This window comes from Myotis myotis, unplaced genomic scaffold, assembly GCF_014108235.1.
Source record: "Myotis myotis isolate mMyoMyo1 unplaced genomic scaffold, mMyoMyo1.p scaffold_m19_p_14, whole genome shotgun sequence".
Taxonomy (NCBI): Eukaryota; Metazoa; Chordata; class Mammalia; order Chiroptera; family Vespertilionidae; genus Myotis; species Myotis myotis.
In genome coordinates this window covers 40,410,323-40,434,454 of record NW_023416318.1, presented here as the reverse complement: position 1 = coordinate 40,434,454, position 24,132 = coordinate 40,410,323, and the positions used below count along the sequence as shown (strand labels likewise).

The 24,132-nt window shown below is 38.0% G+C and overlaps 1 protein-coding gene across 11 annotated transcripts in view; it reads left to right on the top strand.

Moving 5' to 3' along the window:
- The window catches only part of SPAST (spastin), a 48,256-nt gene extending 27,000 nt beyond the window's left edge, over positions 1-21,256 (top strand). For 4 of the 11 annotated variants that reach the window (XM_036334942.1, XM_036334941.1, XM_036334940.1 and 1 more), the window contains 8 exons: positions 61-136; positions 381-472; positions 628-707; positions 3,800-3,842; positions 5,479-5,558; positions 9,419-9,489; positions 10,741-10,781; positions 19,343-21,256. In XM_036334942.1, coding sequence (XP_036190835.1) covers positions 61-136; positions 381-472; positions 628-707; positions 3,800-3,842; positions 5,479-5,558; positions 9,419-9,489; positions 10,741-10,781; positions 19,343-19,465 — 606 coding nt within the window. In that variant the 3' untranslated portion in view covers positions 19,466-21,256. Of the gene's footprint in view, positions 1-60; positions 137-380; positions 473-627; positions 708-3,799; positions 3,843-5,308; positions 5,374-5,478; positions 5,559-6,241; positions 6,397-9,418; positions 9,495-10,740; positions 10,782-19,342 lie in introns of those variants that run through there. The other 7 variants (XM_036334945.1, XM_036334943.1, XR_004971890.1 and 4 more) reach the window with 6 other exon arrangements.
- Positions 21,257-24,132: the final 2,876 nt, after the last annotated feature.

Sequence of the window (24,132 nt, the reverse complement as noted above, 5' to 3'; positions counted from 1 at the left end):
TTAAAAGCTGGAATAATGTTACATTGTATGAATGTGATAATGTGTAATGCCTTCTTTTAGGTGGGAGAAGGAGAGAAGTTGGTGAGAGCTCTTTTTGCTGTGGCTCGAGAACTTCAACCTTCAATAATTTTTATAGGTAAGAACATGTTTACCTACTAAGTTAGTTGACCCTTTGTGAAATTTCCCTCTCCATATACAAGGGGTATTATAGGAAAGCTTATTGGAAAGGAAAAAGTTTTCAAGAAAAACAACGTTAAAGACTATCTAATGAATTGAGTAGGACCCACTGTATTAATAATTGAAGTAGTAAACTAGATTAATCTCAGATAACTCATATAGGTTGGCTTTTAATTCAAGTCTTATCCTTGTATTTCCTCTAGATGAAGTTGATAGCCTTTTGTGTGAAAGAAGAGAAGGAGAACATGATGCTAGTAGACGCCTAAAAACTGAATTTCTAATAGAATTTGATGGTGTAAGTATTGGTTCTGATATTTTTAATGTGGTAACATTTTAATGTATATATTTTCCTATTAAATGATCCAAATTAGAGATACAGATATCTTTATTATGTTTTACTTTGTTACTACTTTCTCTAAAAGTACTGAAAACAATATTTTTGGCTTATAGGTACAGTCTGCTGGAGATGACAGAGTACTTGTAATGGGTGCAACTAATAGACCACAAGAGCTTGATGAGGCTGTTCTCAGGTAGGAAGATTTATGTAGAAACACACATTATGACAGATATGTTTAGTCATGTGTTCATCTCACATATTTCTTATTTCCTTCACTCTCAATTTGAAAACTAAATTCAGTCTTTTCTACATTATATTCATCCTCTGGCCTCTTGTTATCAACTGAAGTTTTTGAGGACAGGGCCAGCAGGATATCAGGAAAACTGTTCATTTTATGGCTTTAGGCAAACTGCTTATTTCTTCTGGGTTGGATTAAATTATCCTACAACTTCAAAATTGATTCTTACCTTCTTTTACTGGGCTTCATGAGAAGCTGATAAAAACAGGTTTTATGGGAGTTATGTTATGTTCTCTATTCTTATGTGTTAGAACAAATTTATCCCCTTCGTACTGGGAGGACAGTTTGATTCAGCATGAAATCATTGAGCCTTCCTTTCTTTTCCTGAGGAATCTATAACATTGTCCCATTGTTTCTAGGGTTGGATGTTGCAGTATAAAAATCTGAAGCCAGCCTACTTTTATTAATATTTATGATTAATTTAATTTTTTTGTTCATACTGGATACAGTTTCCAACTATTGAAATCTAGTTATTTGAAAAATATGTTGATTGATCTGTGTTTATTTTTCCTGGGATTTGATGTTCGTTTAAATTGATAGTTTGGAACCTCCTTTGTTTTGGGAAAGTTATTTTGAGTACTATCTTTGATTTTTTTTTCCTAATTCATTTTTCTACTAATTTTTTTTTTCTACACACAACGTATGCATTATGTTGCATCTTTTTTTCTTTCATCTCTGTAATTTCCATAATCATTTTAAACTTTTAGGTCTTTTTGTTTTGATTTGTCTGTTTTCCAGTTTGTTGTCCTTATTTCTTATCTCCTTTCTGCTACTACTTTGGCAATCTTTGTTTCTCTGGTGGTTTTTGTTTTCTTTTTTATTGCTTTCCTTATCTCTGTGGTCCATTTTTTCATCTCCCATTGTCTCATTTTCTTGAGCCTTTGTATATTCATTTTCATGAGCCCTTGTATCTCTGTGAACTCGTTTCATAGATTTTTTCCCATTAAATTATTATATTTCATGGAAAGCTATTTGGTTACAATTTTAATTCACTCTATGGCAGAATCCTGTTGTACATGTTCTCCATTTTATTTATGTTTTATTTATTGTATTCTTTACCCCTATTTTGACACTATTTTTTAAAAAATTGATTGTCTTGCTGAAACCGGTTTGGCTCAGTGGATAGAGCGTCGGCCTGCGGACTGAGAGGTCCCAGGTTCGATTCCGGTCAGGGGCATGTACCTGGGTTTCGGGCATATCCCCAGTGGGAGATGTGCAGGAGGCAGCTGATCGATGATTCTCTCTCATCGATGTTTCTAACTCTCTATCTCTCTCCCTTCCTCTCTGTAAAAAATCAATAAAATATATTTTAAAAAAAACCAAAAAAACAAAAAATTGATTGTCTTTTGCCTGTTTTGCTTTATTTTTATTTGAATAAAGGGAGTTTTTTTTAAAAAACCTAATTTTGGAAGGATATTATAGGAGGAGAGCTAGAAAATTAAGATACCGAACAAGTATTTTGAGTTGTCCCATGAATAGCCTGGACTGGCAGGCAGTCTCACTAATTCAGTAGTAAAGCCATATCTGATATACAAGTGTTTGTGTGTAAATAAGACACTGGGTTGATTTAGTCTTCTTCAACTAATAAAGGCAATTTGTCATCTTGCCAGACAGACTGATGTCTTACAAAGATGATATGTCTTTGAGTCTCTTTGTTCAACCTCGCCTTCCTTGCCATTGCCCTGTTATTGGCCAAGTTTCACAAGATCTACGGAGCCAGTCTTCATATGCTTGTTTAAATGTGGGGAGTTTGGTTTTATTACCCCTCAGAATATGCTCTGTCTCTTTCCTTTGGAAAACTCTATTCTCTGACATCTGTCTGTAATCTGCAGTGTGTATCCTCCTTTCTCACTGTAATTTTCACTGCCCTATGTAGCCCTTTTTCATACATTTAAGTTATGTAAATATTACCTATTTAAAAATATATGAATATGTATTTTTATTTCAGAGAGAGGAAGGGAGAGGAAAAGAGACAAATAGTAACATGATGAGAGAGAAACATTGATCGGCTGCCTCCTGCACACCCACCCTCTGGAGATGGAGCCTGCAATCCGGGCATGTGCCCTGACTGGGAATTGAACCTGTGCCCTCCTGGTGCATGGGACAGTGCTCAACCAATTGAGCCACACCAGCCAGCCTGTTACCTAGTTTCTTTATGATGAAATTTACTTTTCTGTTTTTGTTGTCCTTGGTTTTAGTTGTTTTTATTTTCATAAAGACAGCAAAGATGTTTTTATTAAAATCTTATATCAGATACTTTCTTCTAAAGTGTTATTGCATGTTAAAAACATGCACATACCGCCCTAGTTGGTTTGGCTTAGTGGATAAAGCATCTGCCTGTGGACTGAAGGGTCCTGGGTTCGATTCCGGTCAAGGGCACATGCCCCGGTTGTGGGCTTGATCCCCAGTAGGGGGCATGCAGGAGGCAGCTGATCAGTGATTCTCTCTCATCATTGATGCTTCTGTCTCTCTCTTTCTCTCACCCCCTTCCTCTTTGAAATCAATAAAAAAATAAATTAGAAAAACAAACAAAACATTCACATACCTAGATGGTTAACTTGATTCTGACAGTATTGAATTAAGGACTTTAAAATATTAACTAGACCACTAGCCAGTTTAGTTCAGTGGATAGCGAGTCGGCCTATGGACTGAAGGGTCCTGGGTTCAATTCCGGTCAAGGGCACATGCCCTGGTTGTGGGCTCAATCCCTAGTGTGAGGCGTGCAGGAGGCAGCCAATCAATGATTCTCTCTCACCATTGATGTTTCTCTCTTCCTCTCCCTCCCTCTCAGAAATCAATAAAAATATATATTTAAAATATTAACTGGAGAGTTTTAAAAGAGTAACTCTAAAAATAATTTTTTACATTGATGACTAAAATGCATTCACATGCTTTGAGCATTATACTTAAAGCTTTTTTCTTGTCATTGACTACTTAAACTGAGGTACCTTTAAATTCAAAATTCTATTTCTGAATCCTTCTTTTAGGCGTTTCACCAAACGGGTATATGTGTCTTTGCCAAATGAGGAGGTATGTATCTGTGATTTTTTTTTTTTTAAGCAGAAGCAAGAACTACCACCTTGACAATATTGAGTCTTCCAACCCATGGTACAACCACTTGGGAAACAGTTTGGCAGTTTCTTAAAAAAATAAACATAAACTTATCATAAGATCCACCAATCTACCCAAGAAAAATTAAAACATATATCTATAAAAAGACATGTGCAAGAATTTTTATGGCAGCATTATAAATAATAGCCAGGAACTGCAAAGAATCTAAAATATTTATCAATTGGTGAATAGGTAGATAAATGAGGTATATCTACTTAATGGAATAATATTTAGCAACAAAAGGAATGAGCTACTTTTATGTGCTACTAGAGGCCCGGTGCACAATATTTGTGCACTGGGGCGGGGGGGTGGAGAAGGGTCCCTCAGCCTGGCCTGCGCCCTCTCACAGTCCGGGACCCCTCGCTCCTTACCACTTGGCTCGTTGCTCCTTAGCACTGCCGTGGAAGCGGGAGAAGCTCCCTCCACAGCAGCTGCACTCACCAGCCGTGAGCCCTGCTTCTGGCTGAGCACACTGACCTCCACGGTAGCTCCTGCATCGAGTGTCTGAACCTGGTGGTCAGTGCATGTCATAGCAACCAGTCGTTCTGCCCATAGTTCCGCCATTAGGTTGATTTGCATATTAGGCTTTTATTATATAGGATAATGTGGATGAACCTCAAACACATTACACTAGTGAAAGACACCAGATGTAAAATATTACACATAATTCCATTTATATGAAACTAGAGGCCCAGTGCATGACATTTGTGCACTGTGGGGCGGGGGGTGGGGGGGTCCCCTCAGCCCGGCCTGCGCCCTCTCAGAGTCCAGGACCCCTCAGGAGATGTCTAACTGCTGGCTTAGGCCCAACAGTCAGACATCTTCCAAAGGGCCCTTAGCATTGCCACAGAGGCGAGAGAGGCTCCTGCCACCCCCGCTGCGCTCGCTAGCCATGTGACTGGCTTCTGGCTGAGTGTTGCTCCCCCTGTGGGAGCTCACTGACCACCAGGGGCAGCTCCTGCATTGAGTGTCTGGCCCCAGATGGTCAGTGCATGTCATAGTGACCGGTCATTCTGCCGTTCAGTCAATTTGCATATTAGCCTTTTATTATATAGGATGTTCAGAAAAGGCAAATTCTAGAAACATAAAGCAGATCCATGATTTGCTAAGGCTAAGGGTCAGAGTGAGGATTAACAGCAAACAGGCATGAGTAAATTTTCTGGGTGATAGAAATGTTCTAAACTGGATTATGGTGATGGTTGCAAAACTCTTAGGTTTATTAAGTCATTGAATTACAATGCGTGAGATTCATGGATTCATACTTTTATAAAACTGTCTTGTTTTTGTTTGTAAATTGTATTGTCTAGCTCAGACCTTTAATATCCTTGTTAGTAACAATAGCTATGTCCTTAACACTTTATTTCAATTATCTTTACCTCTCTCAGGAACTGTCAAGAAAAAGGTAGTTTTAAAGGACATGAGCGAGACTCTAAAATGTAGAGTGATTTGTGTAAGATCATTCAGTTCCTAAATGAGAATTAGGGTTTGAACCTGATTCCTAGTATTTTATTAAGCTAATTCTTAGGACTGATAATTTTTTAACATTTCTTTTCAGACACGACGACTTTTACTAAAAAATCTATTATGTAAACAGGGAAGCCCATTGACCCAAAAAGAACTAGCACAACTTGCTAGGTGAGTAATTTGATTTGGTCTGTTTTACCGCTTTCTTTTTTTTTTTTTTTTTAAGGAATCTTTTTCTGTTTTGTTTAAAGTAAGCTCAAGTATAAAATGAGTAGTGTCTCACCCTCTGCTTCATTTACCTTCTTTCTTATCTCTTATTCTTATACGTATAGTACCTAAATTTCAATTTCTAGATCCTATACAAGACATGACCTAAATATGATGGTACTGTATTCCTTTTATAAACTTACTAAAACTTATAGTGTTATTAAAGTAATTTTTTAAATGTAAAATATCTCATATCTGCCCACACCAACATACATTTTCTTATAAACTTCTTTTGCATTACACATAATTTTCTTTAACTTTTACATTTTTAACTTTTTTTTTGAGTGGTACACTAGTAGAAACTAATATAGGAGATGCATTTGTGAATTTTAATCACTGGAAAAAACATCATGAAGTAATATTCAGTAAGTATGTGAATAGCTAGTAATTTTAATAAACATTGAGTTCCTAGATAAGAATGAAAAAAGAACAAATGCATTACTTTGAAATAGTTGAGATCCTTCTTTGTCATTCCAATAAAGAATTCTGCTAATAATGTTTGATCTGTGTTCTTATTTAACATAGTACACAATAACTAAATGCTTTCTTTCCCTGGTTTATTTTCCTCTTTCCCTTTGCCTACCTAGTCCTTAGATCCCTTTGATAATCTCTTGGCTACTCAGGATTCTCCACTATGGCATCTCATTCAGGTGTGCCTATTTTTGCCAATGACTTCTATCGAAGACTCTCCCTTCAACCTGTTTGTTTTACATTTTTTTTTAAATTAAATCTTTATTATTCAGATGATTACATTAGTTACTCTTTTTTCCCACCATAACTCCCCTCCACCCAGTTCCCACCCCACCCTCCGCCCTCACTCCCCACCCACTGCCCTCATCCATAGGTGCACGATTATTGTCCAGTCTCTTCCCTCACCCCCACACCCCTTTTCCCCCCCAAGAATAGTCAGTCCATTCCCTTTCTATGTCCCTGATTCTATTACAATCACCAGTTCATACTGTTCATCAGATTATTTATTCACTTGATTTTTAGATTCACTTATTGATAGATGTGTATTTGTTGTTCATAATTTGTATCTTTTTCTTCTTCTTCCTCTTCTTAAAGGATGCCTTTCAGCATTTCATATAATACTGGTTTGGTGGTGATGAACTCCTTTAGCTTTTTCTTATCTGTGAAGCTCTTTATCTGGCCTTCACTTCTGAATGATAGCTTTGCTGGATAAAGTAATCTTGGTTGTAGGTTCTTGGTATTCATCACTTTGAATATTTCTTGCCACTCCCTTCTGGCCTGCAAAGTTTCTGTTGAGAAATCAGCTGACAATCGTATGGGTACTCCTTTGTAGGTAACTGATTTTCTTTCTCTTGCTGCTTTTAGGATTCTCTCTTTGTCTTTTGCTCTTGGCATTTTAATTATGATGTGTCTTGGTGTGGTCCTCTTTGGATTCCTTTTGTTTGGGGTTCTCTGCGCTTCCTGGACTTGGAAGTCTATTTCTTTCACCAGGTAGGGGAAGTTTTCTGTCATTATTTCTTCAAATAGGTTTTCAATATCTTGCTCTCTCTCATCTTCTGGCACCCCTATAATTCGGATGTTGGTACGCTTGAAGCTGTCCTAGAGGCTCCTTACACTATCTTCGTATTTTTGGATTCTTTTTTCATTTTGCTTTTCCGGTTGGGTGTTTTTTGCTTCTTCGTATTTCAAATCTTTGACTTGATTCTTGGGACCCTCTGGTCTGCTGTTGGGAGTCTGTATAATATTTATTTCAGTCAGTGTATGCTTAATTTCTAGTTGGTTCTTTATCACAACATTGAGGGTCTCATTAGATTTCTTGAGGATCTCACTACATTTATTGGCAGTCTCACCAGTCTTCTTGAAGATCTCACTACATTTATCGGCGGTCTCACCAGTCTTTTTGAGGGCCTTATTAAATTTATCAGTGGCCTCTAGACAGTTCTTTAAAGACCTTAAAAGTGTGGTTTTGAATTCTATATCCAACAGTTTGCTTTCCTCCAATTCTGTCGTTTGTGTCCTGTTTCTTTGTCTCGGCATTTTTTATGCTTTGCTGTGTCGATAGAGTGCCTTTCTGTGCTAAGTGTCCCAATTACCTGAGGTAGACACTCTTGGTGCACCCCCTTGTGGGCTTTGTGCACAGTCTTGTTGTAGTTAAGCCTTGCTTGTTGTAGTTATCACTGTGAGGAATTGACCTCCAGGCCAATTGGCTGTGAGAATCAGCTGTGTCTGCAGTGGGAGAGCTTCTGTGCTGGAGACACCCCTCTGGGGCTAGACTTGCTTCGATGGGGCTTTGGTGCTCACTGAGTCTGCCCCCTGAGTGTGTGTTTTATGGTTCCACGGAGCTGCAAACTGGATGGTCCCACTCTGACCTCTGGGCTTCCTGGCTCCAGGATCTCTAGGGAAGTGCTAATCTAGCCTTTGCCTGAGGCTATCCAGCAAAAGTCTCCCTGCAGGGCTTGGGCGGGGCTGGTCCCAGGGGATCAACAGGGCGGGGTTAGCAATTATGGCTGCTCTCAGTCTTGCCCTCAGAGGCTCTGCTTCTCAGTGTCCCAGTAATTGCTGCAAGCCCCACGGAGAGAAACCTGCCCTAGGGTTCTGAGCGATGCCAGACAGTCCCGCTTCTCCCGTATGAGTCTGGGTCCCTAGAGACTTGCCTGGAACTGGAGCTCAGAGCCTGAGACTCCCTCCCGATTGAAAATGACAACCGCGCCCTCAGCCGCCAGCCCGCTCCGCATGCACTCCGCACCTTAGTATTTTACTTCAGCACTGCGCCTCCTCTGAGTCTCGGTATGCTTTTCTCTTTCCTCCTAGTTGTAGAACTTCCACTCAGCCAGCCTTCCTGTGGTTCTGGATGATGTCCATTCCGTCTTTTTTTTTTTTTTTTAATATATTTTATTGATTTTTCACAGAGAGGAAGGGAGAGAGGTAGAAAGTTAGAAACATCGATGAGAGAGAAACATCGATCAGCTGCCTCCTGCACATCCCCCACTGGGGACGTGCCCGCAACCCAGGTACATGCCCTTGACCGGAATCGAACCTGGGACCCTTCAGCCCGCAGGCCGACGCTCTATCCACTGAGCCAAACCGGTTTCGGCAGTCCGTTCCGTCTTTTAGTTGTATTTTTGAAGTGGTTGTTTGAGGCAGCAAACTCCGGTGTTTACCTATGCCGCCATCTTGGTTTCTCCTCTGTTTTACATTTTAAAAAATCTACTTTGTGATGTATTACAGAATTATACAACCAAAACCTATATAATTTTATTAACCAGTGTCACCCCAATAAATTCCATTAAAAAGCTGAAAAAATAAACAAATAAAAGTGGTACACTTTATTAGAAACTGAATATAGGAGATACATTCATGAATTTTAATCACAAATAAATAAATATTAAAAATAACAACATAAAATAATCTCCTTTGGCCCTCATTCCATTAAGTCAGTGCTCTTTGTCAAGACAAAGACTCATTAACTTTTAGAGAAGTAACTGCTTATGTATCAGTTGGCCAGCAAGGACTTAGTTACTTTCCATGGGACATGTTTACAATGTAATGGAGACTCCTGGAGGTACAGTGTGCCTCAATCTAAAGGAATGGTTGTAATGATGCAAATTTGAGGCATTATAAATAAGGAGCCAGCAGCAAACTGTTCTGTTTGATTTTAGCAAGTGGGTCTTTCTGTGCACTTAAATCATACAGCAGTCTGCTTAAAGGCAAAGGTAAAGTAGGTTTTACCTTCTTACCCGGAGAATTTGAATCTGCAAAGATGAAAGTGATTTGCTCTTTCTACTCATTCTCAGAATGACTGATGGATACTCAGGAAGTGATCTAACAGCTTTGGCAAAAGATGCAGCTCTGGGTCCTATCCGAGGTAGGTATACAAGTGCTGGAAACATTTATACCTCTTCATAAGACCATTTTAGAAGTTTAATAAGTCTCTCTTAGTGGGAAAGCAGTAAAGCTGTATCAGTGGAAAACTTGAGGTCCATTGAAATAAAGTATTTTCTAGATTTAAGGTTAGCAAACTTTTCTGTAAAGAGCCTGATGGTAAATATTTTAAGTTTGTGGGCTATATATGCTCTATATTGCATATTCTTGTTTTTTTCAAACAATCACACACACAAAAAAACCCCCAAAAATGTGAAACTATTTTTAGCTCACAGACCATCCAAAGACAGTCCATGGGTTAGTGAACCATGACCCCTCTTCTAGACAACAGGTTTCACTTGTTGATAGTAGCAAAGAAGCAGAAAATTCAAAAAGAAAACCTTTTTAAGCAAGCAAAAAAGAATACTAAAGGGAAAATGTTCTTAACTTTTTTGTGTGCTTTTCATTTCAGTATTCTAATATCAATTGAAATTAATGTGTCTAAGGGAACTCATGTAACTATTTATACTTTTATCATTGCATGTTAACTTTTGAAGACTTGCAGCAAAATATATCATGTGTTGCTATATTTTGATTCAGGATGATTTGTTGGTTCTGAAATACCACAACTGATCACTTCTAGGCTAGTTCGATTAAACTCGCTATGGTGTATCACTTTAGAGTAGATGTTCTGAACAACTTTGCCAAGGCCAGCATAGGCAGGTATACACCCAGATTACTTACTGGCTATGATGATAAAATAGATCATGGGACATGCTGCTTTGGAGAATAATAAATGTAACTTTGAGAATATATTTTGTGACACTAAAGTATTTTAGCCAAACTTTCTTGCTATAAACCATGTTCAGATAGGGACTCAGAAACAATAGCTAATGTATAAATCACTTGTGGTTTTAGAATATTTTAGCTATTTTCTGAAGCAGACAAAAGTTGTTAGATTTTTTTTTAAAGCTAGTGCCTTTTGTAAAAAACAAATTGAATTCTTTTAAGTTTACTCTCAAATTTGTAAAACCTGTTGTTTCTTGACAATATCCAAAGAAATTGAATGTCTTATAGTTATTCCTAAGAAAGAATATTATTCTAAGCATTTATACATTGTATGTCCTCTATTATATGTCTTTTTTAATATAATGATTTATATTGAACACATACTTTTAGGTCATTGTACTTGGTTTTGCTTTTCAGCACTTTAAACTTCAAAAAATTTTAAGTGGCTACCTTTTATATTTTGCAGAACTGAAACCAGAACAAGTGAAGAATATGTCTGCCAATGAGGTATATACTATATTACAATTGTCTTTTCTTGGTTTTGGTTCTCTATATTGTTAGATACATGTTTTGTCTGGATTTTATAGTTTATTTGATTAGAAACTAGAAAAAATTAACTTTGCCTCATTTAAAAAAATGGAGGCCTTCATAGCTGGAGTGGCTCAGTGATTGTCGACCCATGAACCAGGTGATCACAGTTCAATTCCCAGTTAGGACACATGCCCGGGTTGCAGGCTCAATCCCCAGTAGGGGTCATGCAGGCGGCAGCTGATCAATGATTCTCTGTCATCATTGATGTTCCTATTCCTCTGTCCCTCTCCCTTCCTCTCTTTGAAATCAATGAGAACATATTCAATATATATATAGAGAGAGAGGCCTATCCAATTACAGTATATGTTGTTCATTGATAATGGACAAAAATATTGTACACATTAAGTCATTTTCTAACCATTTATATTACATAAAAACTAAACAAGAAAAGTATAGGAGACGAAGATTTTATACATTATGAAAATAACTTGAAACAGATTAAGTCTTTGATGTTCTATTTTGTTTTTTAATGTTTTCCTCCTTATAAAAGCAATGCAATTAACATTGTAATGCAATTTACTATATTTTCTTAATATGGTAGACCCTCTTATGAAATGCTAAATAATTTATTTTGAAAAATACTGCCTGCCTATAAAATATAAATTGGAAATGCAGAATGATCATAACTGTGTGAACAAACTTTTAAAATCAACTTGCATTATATTTGTAACTTACCTGTCAGAGATATTTTTTTGCTGCCCAAGTTTCAACAGCTATTGAGGAGACATTGAACTCTTAACATAGAAAATGAGTACATTTTGACAGTCCTCTTTCTTCAAACTTTTAACTAAATTTATGTTGTCTTCAGGCATTTGTGCATGGTGGTTCATCACCTACATTACTAAGAAAGTCCTCACACTTCTTGCAGCCACCCTTTCATTTTAGCAGTCTAGTTTGCCTAAAGTGTATTTGGCATGAATGAAACTTAGGAATAGAGAATTCCACTTACCCACTCTGGTGTTTAACTACTATACCTTAAAAATCACATTTAGGCCTTTGGCTGAGTGGTTCAGTTGGTTTGTGTGTCCTCCCATACACCAAAAGGTTGCAGGTTCGATCCCCAGTCCAGGTGCGTGCAGGATGCAACCAATCTATGTTTCTCTCTCACATCACTCTTTCTCTCTCTCCTTTCCTCTGTCTAAAAATCAATAAAAACATATCCTCAGGTGAAGATTAAAAATTTTTTAAAATTCACATTTCAAGTATAAATTCCAATTCATTTTATCTGATGTATAATTTTAATTCCACATTTAAAAAAATTTTTAATATATCAATACTATACAATTTGTGTTTCAAAAGTGTCTTAAGGATTTTTTAAAAATATATATATTTTATTGATTTTTTACAGAGAGGAAGGGAAAGGGATAGAGAGTTAGAAACATCGATGAGAGAGAAACATCGATCAGCTGCCTCCTGCACACCTCCTACTAGGGATGTGCCCGCAACCAAGGTACATGCCCTTGACCAGAATCGAACCTGGGACCCTTCAGTCCACAGGCCAATGCTCTATCCACTGAGCAAAACCAGTTAGGGCGTCTTATGGATTTTTAATAGTTTAAATATAATGTATTAACAATATCCTATAAACATATTGTGTTTTAAATGTTCTTATACTCATAGCTTAAACCTAATAGTACTTTTCTACAAAAAGTAAGCATCAGGCATGAATTATTTCTTCACACACTACTCTCTGACTTGGATCAAGGATAGGTAAACTTGATATCTCATAATCTGGCCTCGTAGGTTAAAGCTGAGGAAAGGCCTTATGTCTGACATTTTAGACCTCTGTGTTTGTCCCTTGAAAAGACCATATAGCCCGGCCAGCATGTCTCAGTGGTTGAGTGTTGACCTATGAACCAGGAGGTCACAGTTCGATTCCTGGTCAGGGCACATGCCTGGGTTGCAGGCTCGGTCCCCAGTGTGAGGTATGCAGGAGGCAGCCGATCAATGATTCTCTCTCATCATTGGTGTTTCTATCTCTCTCTCCCTCTCCTTTCCTCTCTGAAATTAAGAAAAATATTTTTTTTTAAAAGAAAGAAAGACCATACAAGTAAAGGAAACAAACAAGGCAATAATGAGGTAAAACCACAAGCTGGCAAATTTTAGTAAGAAGTGGTATGCAAGTTCTCAGTTGACTTCACAGGCAACATCCCTCAGCCCCACTTTTGCAAGTGTTCTTCACTCGGTCTCAGGCTCCTAGGCTGTGGCACTTTCTATGCAGATCCCCGAGGAAGGCCACTTGTACATAAAATGGAATGCTTTAATAAACTTGCACTAATATCTTACAATAATTTTATGAAAGCAAGTAGGTGGCTGCTTAGAAAATAGTAGAAATTCTTAGGAATCTTTCCATTATTTCATGAGAAAAGAGATCTGTTTACCATTGATAGTGGCTCTGTTAACCGTTGTATATGTTTTACCCATCCTGAGAATATACATAAAACCAAACTTTCTTCTTCACTGAACAAAGTCAACCCAAATATGATTCCTGTTTATTTGAAGAGTAAAGAAATTTTGAGTCTATATTCTTTTTTAAAAAAAAAACTTTTATGTTCTTATGATTATAAAACAAGGTAGTCATTCTGTTGCTGTAGGTATTTATAGCTATACTAGAGGCCCAGTGCACGAAATTCATGGATGGATAGGGTTCCTAGCAGCTGCTGGCTGCCAGCCAGGGCTTCCCTTCCCCCAGCTTCCTGCCGCTGCCAGCCAGGGTGGGATCAGAAGGGGGGAAGGGGAGGTCGTGGGTGGTTGGCTGGCTAGCCCCACCCCCAGGTCAAACTTCCAGTTGAGGGGACAATTTGCATATTAGGCTTTTATTATATAGGATAGGATAAAAATTTATCCCAAAACTTAGCAGCTTAAAACATTTATTATCTCACATTTTCACAGAGTCAGGAATATGGGTGCAGCTTAGCTGAGTCCTCTGATTCAATCTCTCTCAGCAGGGTGCAAAGTTTTGGCCCATAGTCTCTTATAAAGCTGGAAGCAAGATGTTGGCTGGCAGTATAGTCATTGCAAGGCTCAACTGGGGAAAGATCTGCTTCAAAGCTCACTTGTACTTCTTTGCCAGATTCATTTCCAATCATGCATTGTTGGGCTGACAGCCTCGGTTTTCTCTGGCTATTGGCTGAAGGCTGTCTTCACTTCCTTGCTACATACACCTCTCAAGCATAGTAGTTTGCTTCATCAAAGCAAGCAAGCCAGGAAGACAAGAGTGCCAGAAAGATGGTAGTCATAGTCTTTATACTTAATCCTCAAGGTGACATTCCATCAGTTTTGCTGTAGTCTTCTATTCTTTTTTTTTTTTTTTTTAATATATTTTTACTGATTTCAGAGAGGAAGGAAGAAACATCAATGATGAGAATCATTGATCGGCTGCCTCCTGTACGCCCCCTACTGGGGATCGAGCCTGCAATCCGGGCATGGACCCTTGACCAGAACCAAACTCAGGATCCTTCAGTCCACAGGCCAACACTCTATCCACTGAGCCAAACCAGCTAGGGCTGTAGTCTTCTATTATGAGGTCCAGTTTACATTCAGGGAAGGGATTTCACAAAGGCATATAATAAGAGGTGGAAGTCATCAGAAGATGCCCACCACATGTGTAAATCAATTATAATTATTACAATTTTTTTTATGGTTAAAGTGTCACAGTTGGCCAGTGAAATCTGTTTTTATATGAAGATGAACCCACTCAACACTACTTGAGAACGTTGAAAAGCACTTTTGCTTTCTGTGGGCAAGGCATATCTTAAATTTGCCTCTCCCAAGACATGGAATCAGCAACTCTGTAGAAACCCTGGTTCTTTTTATTTTTTTAATCCTCACCCGAGGACATGCTTATTGATTTTAGAGAGAGAGAGGAAGGAAGAGATAGAAAAACATTGATGTGAGAGAGCAACATCATTCGGCTGCCTTCCCGCATGTATCCCAACTAGGGATCGATCCTGGAACCTTTTGATGTATGGAACAATGCTTCAGCCAAGTGAGCCAAACTGCCAGGGCGAGCCCTGGTTCATTTTCATGAAGAAGAATATTAAGACTCTGTGTATAGAAATGCATCTTCTTTGCTGGCAGTAAGCAAAACCTAAAAACAAGCCAGTCTGTTCTGCAGAGCCACCAAAAAGTTCAGGTTTGAGGACAACAAACAGTTCTGAAACTGGGGTAAAGTTGAGAGTGAAATAGGATTAGTTGAAAGTCTATTTAAGAAGCAATTAGACACCAGATCCAATTCCCCACGTAATACAAGCTGGGCAACTCTCCTTTTACCAAAACAGGACCTTTTAAGAAAACTAAGAATAAAAAAGAACTTCTTTAACCCCTTCAAGGGCATTTAGTGGTTGCTGTGATACTCTGCCAAGATTTCCCTTCAGGACTGCAGAGTCTTAGCTGGTGGGAAGGTTGGCAGCTGACAGCTCTCAATTGAATCACTCTCCAGGCATTGCCCTCAGGCCAAAAGACTCTTCACTCAGGGTCATACTCAGTACCTGAGGGCAGCCTTTACCCAATGCCTGGTTGATGTGGGGTATAAAGGCCAGGCCCCTTTGCCTCAAAGTAGGACAACTCTCTGAAAGGCATGACTATACCAGGAGGAAACAGAAAGTAGGACTTTTTTTTTAAAGAAAAGATACCATTTATTTTATCAGGAGCAAAAATGTAAAGTACCAATGATGAATATTTTAAAAGATACCTTGCTTGGCTGGTGTGGCTCAATTGGTTGAGCATCATCCCATTGCCAGTTTGATCCCCGGGTCAGGGCACGTGAGGGAGGAAACTAATTGATGTTTCTCTCTCACATCCATGTTTCTCTCTCCCTCACTCTCCCTTCTTTTCTCTGTAAAATTAATAAAAATATATATATTTTAAAAAGATTTACAAGTCTTTTCCTGAAAAAAAATATATCGAAAAACATTTTTAAAGATTTTAATAAATAAATGGAATGATATACCACATCTTTGTATTTGAAGACTCAATATAATAAAAATGTCCGTTTTTTTTTTTTTTTTAAATATATTTTATTGATTTTTTACAGAGAGGAAGGGAGAGAGATAGAGAGTTAGAAACATCGATGAGAGAGAAACATCGATCAGCTGCCTCCTGCACATCTCCTCCTGGGGATGTGCCCACAACCCAGGTACATGCCCTTGACCGGAATCGAACCTGGGACCTTTCAGTCCGCAGGCCAACGCTCTATCCACCGAGCCAAACCGGTTTCGGCAAAATGTCCGTTTTTAAAAAAACAAAACACACATGCTAACTTGGTTTTTATTAATGCTATGTTAACTTAGCCCATTCCAATGACAAGAGCCTGAAAACACATATTTTTATATTTTAATATATTTTATTGATTTTTTACAGAGAGGAAGGGAGAGGGATAGAGAGTTGGAAACATTGATGAGAGAGAAACATCGATCAGCTGCCTTCTGCACACTCCCTATTGGGGATGTGCCCTCAATCAAGGTACATGCCCTTGACTGGAATCAAACCTGGGACCCTTGAATCCGCAGGCTGACGCTCCATCCACTGAGCCAAGCCGGTTAGGGCAACACACATATTTTAAAGTATCATGTCCTGGCCAGTGTGTTTCAGTAGTTAGAGTGTCAGCCCTCTCACCTAAGGGTCAAGGGTTCAATTCCAGCCAAGGACACATACCTCATTATAGGCTGCATTCCCGTGGGCACATGCAGGAAACAACCAGTCGATGTGTCTCTCTCACTTCAGTGTTTCTCTCTCTCTGTCTCTCCCCATCCCTTCCACTCTAAAAATCAATGGGAAAAAAATATTCTCAAGTGAGTATTTACCCAGGCCCTGGTCAGGGCATGTGTAGGAGGCAACTGATCCATGTTTCTCTCTCACATCAATATTTCTCTCTCCTCACCCCCGTCCCTCTCTGGAATCAGTGAAAAGAAACAAAAAATATCTTTGTTATTTATTTTCCCTCTTTGCTGAACAAGCAAAGTTGCTATTTCCTGTTGTAAACATTAGTCTCTTTACTAACTTTAAATTACCATACATAGATATATGTTTACATACACCATATTATACACTTAAATTAGAATTTCATCAAAAGCTTTTAAAACCTTAATTTTTAAAAAAATATATCTTACTGATTTTTTACAGAGAGGAAGGGAGAGGGATAGAGAGTTAGAAACATCGATCAGCTGCCTCCTGCACACCCCCTACTGGGGATATGCCCACAACCAAGGTACATGCCCCTGACCAGAATCGAACCCGGGACCCCTCAGTCCACAAGCCGACACTCTATCCACTGAGCCAAACCGGTCAGGGCTACAAGTAACTATTTTTTAATCGGCACCTGAGGATTTTTCTGTTGTTGTTGTGTTTTTTTAATTGATTTTTAGAGAGGAAAGGAGAGAGAAAGAGAAACTTGGATTGGTTGCCGACTAGGACTCAAACCCCCCACTTATTAGTGTACAACTGCACTCCCCAGCCAGGGCTACTGACAGTTTTTAATACTAGTCATTTTGTGCCAAATTCCATTTCGCCTTTTGAAAATCCTTAGGTAATGAACTCAGCATTATTTTATTCTACATTCTTAAAGCCAATTATAGTGTCAGAAATAAGACCACATTAATATAAAAATGTATTACAGCCTCGCTGGTTTGGCTCCGTGGATAGAGTGTCAGCCTGCGGACTAAAAGGTCCCGGATTCTATTCCAGTCAAGGGCACATGCCCAAGGTTGCGGGCTCAATCCCCAGTAGGGGGCGTGCAGGAGGTGGCCAATCAATGATTATCATCACCAATGTTTCTGTCTCTCTCCCTTCCTCTCTGAAATCAATAAAAATATATTTTTTAAAAATGCATCATAAGCAGTATTAATGTTAGAATATTTCAGATACAAGCATCATACATGTTGTAGTTAAAAACAACATTTGCTTAGCCCTAGCTGGTTTGGCTCAGTGGATAGAGCGTCGGACTGTGGACTGAAGGATCCGGGTTCTATTCCAGTTCAGGGCCTATTCCTGGGTTGCTGGCTCAATACAAAGTGGGGGGCGTTCAGGAGGCAGCCAATCAATGATTCTCTCTCATCGATGTTTCTATCTCTCTTTCCCTCTCCCTTTCTCTCTGAAATAAATAAAAATATATTTTAAAAACAAAACAAAAAACATTTGGTTAAAAGTCCTACATGCTTCTTATAAACCTCCCTTTTCTTTCTAGTAAACCTAGCATGAATGTTAGCTAGAGTATATAGTGAGTGAGACTTGAGAATGTAAATTCTATGAACCTATAAACAGAAAAAATTGGAAGGAGATAAGGAGTGGTTGTCTATCTAATGGTGGAACTATGAGTGAGTGGTTCTTTTTCTGCTTGTCTGTATTTTGCCAAATTATCTCTAATGAGTGAGTCTTGTTTTGATAATGGGAAAATATGATTTAAAATGTTAATACATAGGAAACTAAATATATGTAATAAAAATATATTAGTATAGCATTTTTATAAGATTTCCTATATAGCAATCTTATCTAATATACAAGATGGGGCAAAAGTAAGTTTACCATTGTTCTTATTGGAAATAACACAACCATCTATAACAGTGGTTCTCAACCTTCCTAATGCCGCGACCCTTTAATACAGTTCCTCATGTTGTGGTGACCCCCAACCATAAAATTATTTTCGTTGCTACTTCATAACTGTAATTTTGCTACCATTATGAATCGTAATGTAAATATCTGATATGCAGGATGTATTTTCAGTTATAAATTGAACATAATTAAAGCATAGTGATTAATCACAAAAACAACATGTAATTATATATGTGTTTTCCGATGGTCTTAGGCGACCCCTGTGAAAAGGTCGTTCAACCCCCAAAGGGGTCGCAACCCACAGGTTGAGAACCGCCGATCTATAATAATAAAAGTATAATACGCTAATTAGACCAGACAGCTGAACAAGCTTCCGGATGTCCTTCTGGACAACCTTCCGGATGAGGCCAGGGCTGCAAGGCAGGCCACCACAGCTGTGAGGGCTGAGCCCCTTGCACGAATTTTGTGCATCGGGCCTCTAGTTAATAATATAAGAATAAACTCTATGTGTCCCATACTTACAACTATAAGCCTACTTTTGCCCAACCTATATGTAAAGTAAGATGATTGGCATGATTTTAAAGAATTCATCTACTGCCCTAGCTGGTTTGGCTCAGTGGATAGAGCATCGGCCTGCGGACTGAAAGGTCCCAGGTGCAATTCCAGACAAGGGCACATGCCCGGGTTGCTGGCTCGATCCCCAGTAGGGGGCATGCAGGAGGCAGCCAATCATGGATTCTCTCTCATCATTGATGTTTCTAACTATCTTTCCGCTCCCTTCCTTTCTGAAATCAATAAATACATATATATTTTAAAAATTCATCTACATATGTTTCTAACATTAATAAATAGTAACATTTGATCCATTTTGGGGTTAACTACTGTATGTGTTCATCATTTGTATTTTCATGTGCTTTTTAAAAATCTAGATGAGAAATATTCGATTATCTGACTTCACTGAATCCTTGAAAAAGATAAAACGCAGCGTGGGCCCTCAAACCTTAGAAGCATACATACGTTGGAACAAGGACTTTGGAGATACCACTGTTTAAGAAAATACCTTTGTAAGCCTGCAGAACATTTTCTTATCAAGGGAGAAACACACCATCTTCAGTGAATAGTTATCAGCTACAGAAACTCAGCCTAAGTTTACAGGACTTTTTAGAGTCTTATAATTATTTATGCATCCCAGAAGATAAACCATAAAACAAATTTAAATAAAATATACAATGCAAATGGAATATTTTGTTTAAGGCCTTCTTGCCTTGATAGTAATCGCTATCCCGATGGGCAGGGTAAGTTGGAGCACAATAAACACTGGTTCTTGTCTTCTTTACCAATTTAATCAGAATGTAAATAATAATTTATATATGTGTTACAGATGAAAGTATTCAGAGACAGTAAAGGGTGAAAGACACAACAGCCATTGGTTGTCTTCTGATGTCTTTTTTTAAAATAGTAATTTTTCCCATTTTCCTCTCCTACTGTTGTCTGTACTATGGGTGATTGGAATGCCAAACATTTTCTTTTTTTTCCCTTTTCTTTTTACAAATTGTGTGCCAAATGAAACTTTTTTCTGTGTAACAGAAATAGGAAAAAGGATTTTGAAGGCTTTTTCTCCATAAAACTACAGACATTAAACAATTGTGTTCTTTTCACTTTTTTATTTTTCTAGTTCCTTTCTACCAAACAATTTATAAAGTAATATGAGAGCAACAAAATAAGTCTAATAAAAGAGGAGAAATTTGCAAGTTTTGAGTCACTCTGTCATACAACATGATCAATCCTTGTGTGACCACAGTACTTTTTTTTAAAATATATTTGCCAGAAATCTATTGAGACTGTTAACTTATTCCTAATGGAATTTATTTCCTGCTAGAATTATCCTAATACTTAAGAAAACCAATTTTAACAGCTGTAAAAGTGGTTCCTGTGTGAGAGAAGGGAAGTACTGGGAGCTAAGACATTTCTAATTCATGATTACTACTTTCTTACTGTTTACAGGATAATGATAAGCCAGTGGATCTACCATCTTTTATTCTTTATAATCATTAATCCCTTCAATGAAACTTTAAAAGTTACTGAATTTTTATAAATTGCATACATTTTGTAGGTTTCTTGTGCTCACTTTGTTAACAAACAACTTGTAGTCTGTTAATCTGCCTTTTGTTCCCCCAAAATGTACAGTAATTCCATTTCTTATTTGTATAAGTATGCCTGAATTTTTATTATAAAAATGTCATTGTAGGAAGTAGAAATTCGTTATGACCTTTTAAATATTGTAATAAAGGCAAATTGATATTTGCCCTTAGTTTACTGGTTAAAAGTTTGTTTACAGAAATTTTCTTTGGTGCTTTTGTGTAAAATGCCGTGGGTGGAAAGAATAGTTTTATAGTAGGAACAAAGATTTTTTTTCATTTGGGAAAAATATCTTTGGTTTTGAGAGAACAAATTAAAACCTTGCCCCTGCTAGATAAGAATTTTATAATGAAGATACACATTCTTTTTTTTTTTTTTTTTAACATTCTTCTTAGTTTTACTCTTACTCTTGGTAAAATTTGACCAAGTTTTATTTTAAGCTGTGTTTCTTTCATAGAAGGACCGTGAAAATAGAATAATGATAATAGTAGAAGGTGTAAGGGGTTGGTTCGGTCTTTTTCAATATAGAAGTTGCTGAGATTTTTAAAATTAATATTAGACTTAGATTGTAACCTTTTAGATTTTGCATTGAACTCTGTGTCACTTCCTAAAAGGTAATGCTTAAACATTAAATTATATTGTGCTCTTCATGTTAATAAGGCATAGTTTTGTAAGCTAAATTAAAACTTACTGATGCCTGGCCAGTGTGACTCAGTGATTGAATGTAGACCCATGAACCAGGAGGTCACACACCCGGGTTGTGGGCTCCATCCCCATTGGGGGAGTCATGCAGGAGGTGCCAATTGATGATTCTTTCTCACCATTGATGTTTCTATTTCTCTCTCCCTCTCCCTTCCTCTCTCTGAAATCAATAAAAACATTTTTTTAAAAAGAAATAGATCATTTTAAAAAAAAGGACCTATTGATGTACTGGTCTCTAAGCCAAGGGAAAGAATACTATCTTTCAAGATATCTTAAGTGTAAAAGCTTATTCTAAGAATTTGCCCAATGAGGTTATCAGATCTCTGACCTGCAGTATGCTTTGTGCTTGGAAATAATTAGAGGAAAAGCAGATGCTAGAATTCTAATTTCAGTAAATATATAGTAGTCTTTGTTTATAGTGTAAAGTTCTTTATATTTTGTACAAAAAACAAAAAACTAGTTCTTTTGGTAGAATGAATTACAGTTTGGTTTTGGACTATAAGTCAAAGGATTTTCCTTTAAATGCTGGTTTCTATTTTAATCTGGTATTTTGTACTTTTCTTCACAAGAAATACATTAAAAGGTTTGGTTGCATAAAGTGGTGTTTATCCTAATGGACTTGAAATAAATTACAAACTTTATTTTGCCTTTAATTTTTTTATTTGAAACTTTTAGATTTCAGAGGTTGCAGTCTAGTAATAGAGTAGCTTGTATTGGGTTAACTCTCTTGCCAACAATTTTAAACTTTGAATAAAATATAAAAGACTAGAGAGCAAACAGGCATCAACTGCACAAACTAATATACTAGCTTTTACCCAGAGGGAAATTTCCAGTTTGTGCAGTGTGCTTGGAAATAGAATGTGACAGTCTTGCTCAGCTGAGGGATTGTTAGGGTCTTCTAGAACAGCTGGAAATTAGGAAGGAAATCTTGAAAAGGAGAGAGCTTCAAACGTATAAGCCCCAAAATCTGTCTACAGATTCCTTTCAAATTATACTTGTGAAAGGATTTGGAGATAGGAGAGGCAGTTAGGGAAGGGTCCATGGGAAAGGAATGCATACGTGAAGGAGGATGGAGCCAGCTCCAATAACACTACAGTGTTTATCTTACAAAAGGAAGGGTGAGAACCTAGTGAGCTTGGAAACTTTGAAATTGGTACTAGGCAGGGAAAGAGGGAAATTGGCCAATTAGGGGAAAACACGAGGTGTCATAAAATGAGGAAGGGTCCAGTTAGAAAGCATGTACAAAGAAGCTGCCAGCATTTATAAACCCTTAGATAAAGAGTCTCACTGGGTCTTTTTCCCATTTTAGGGACCCCTCCGCAGGGGGAGATTTTATATGCCTGCAATAAATTTCCATGCTTTTGCTAAAAATCTTTTAGTCCGAGATTGTTTATTCTTCACACTTCATAGGACAAGAACCTGGAGTCCAGCTTGCCATTCTGGGTATCACTTGTGCAATGTAATATTCAGAGGAACCCAGCAGAAAGCAATAGTTGAATTTAAGGAACTGAGTAGAGGTAGCAACTGCTAGGGTAATACAGTTTGAAATTAAAATTCCACTAAAAGGAGTGTATACTTTGGGATACCCATTGAAACCAAAGGGAGGAAGGACAACAACCCAGAACTAAGCACTGTACTTTACGGGCAAAATGGAAAGAAACTCATTGTAACAAAGTTTAAAATCAATCTTTCACAGCTTCCAGGCTGTACAGTGAGCTTGATTTTTCTTACTGTCAGAGAAAGTTATTACTTATGAATTCAAAAAGGGCAAAACCTAGAATGAAACCTGTGGGGTTCGGTTGAAATTGGATTTAAGAGTATGAATTCATGCCCTGGCCAGTTTGGCTCAGTGGATAGAGCTTTGGCCTGTGGACTGAAGGGTCCCAGGTTCGATTCTGGTCAAGGGCACATGCCTGGGTCACAGGTTCGATCCCCACTAGGGGGCATGCAGGAGGCCATGATTCTCTCTCATCAAATGATGTTTCTATCTCTTGCCCTCTACCTTCCTCTCTGAAATCAATAAAAATATATTTTTTTAAAAGAGTATGAATTCATGATTGAAGACAAAAGTAGATAAATGTAGATACATGAGAATGTACATATATGCTCACATACGTATATTCTCTAATTCTCTTCATTGAGTTCTCATGGCTTGCCTTCAAAATTCTTCACTGTCTTATTCTGCTAAAGCTGCCACATTTTTACATGTTTTTTTTAGAGCAGCACCTCATTTCTTGTTATCAAAATCTTAGTCTACTTGGGCTAAGTATCACAGAGTGGGTGGCTTAAATAACAGAAGTTTATTTTCACAGTTCAGAATGGTGGCAAATCCCAGATAAAGGCCTATTTGGTTTCTGGTGAGAGCTCTCATTGGCTTGCAAATAGCCACCTTCTTGCTGTGTCCTCATGTGGCAGAGAGGCAGCAAGTTCTGTGGTGTCTATGATGAGGGCACTAATCTACCGTCATGAAGGCCTCATCCTCATGACCTCATCAAACCCTGATTGTCTCCCCAAAGATCCCACATCCAGATACAATCACATATGAATTTTTAGGGGGAACACAAACATTCTGTCCCATAAGGAACCCGGGTTCCTTGGTGAAATGGCCAATTCCAGGGTTGGGGCAAAGAACATAAAATGGTAGGCAAACGTAGGTTTACAGTAGTGAGTATACAAAACAGTTTATTCTTGTATTGTTTATTGTATTTTCATATGTATAACTGTAAACCTACTTTTGTCTGCTCCTGTACATGATGAACCTGGGATATCTTGTGCCAGAAAAGAAGTTCTCAAAGACTGGCAAGGATGACGCTGGATGTTGTGACTCGGTTGGAACGTCTCCCCATGCATGAGGGGTTCCCAGTTTGATTTCCAGTCA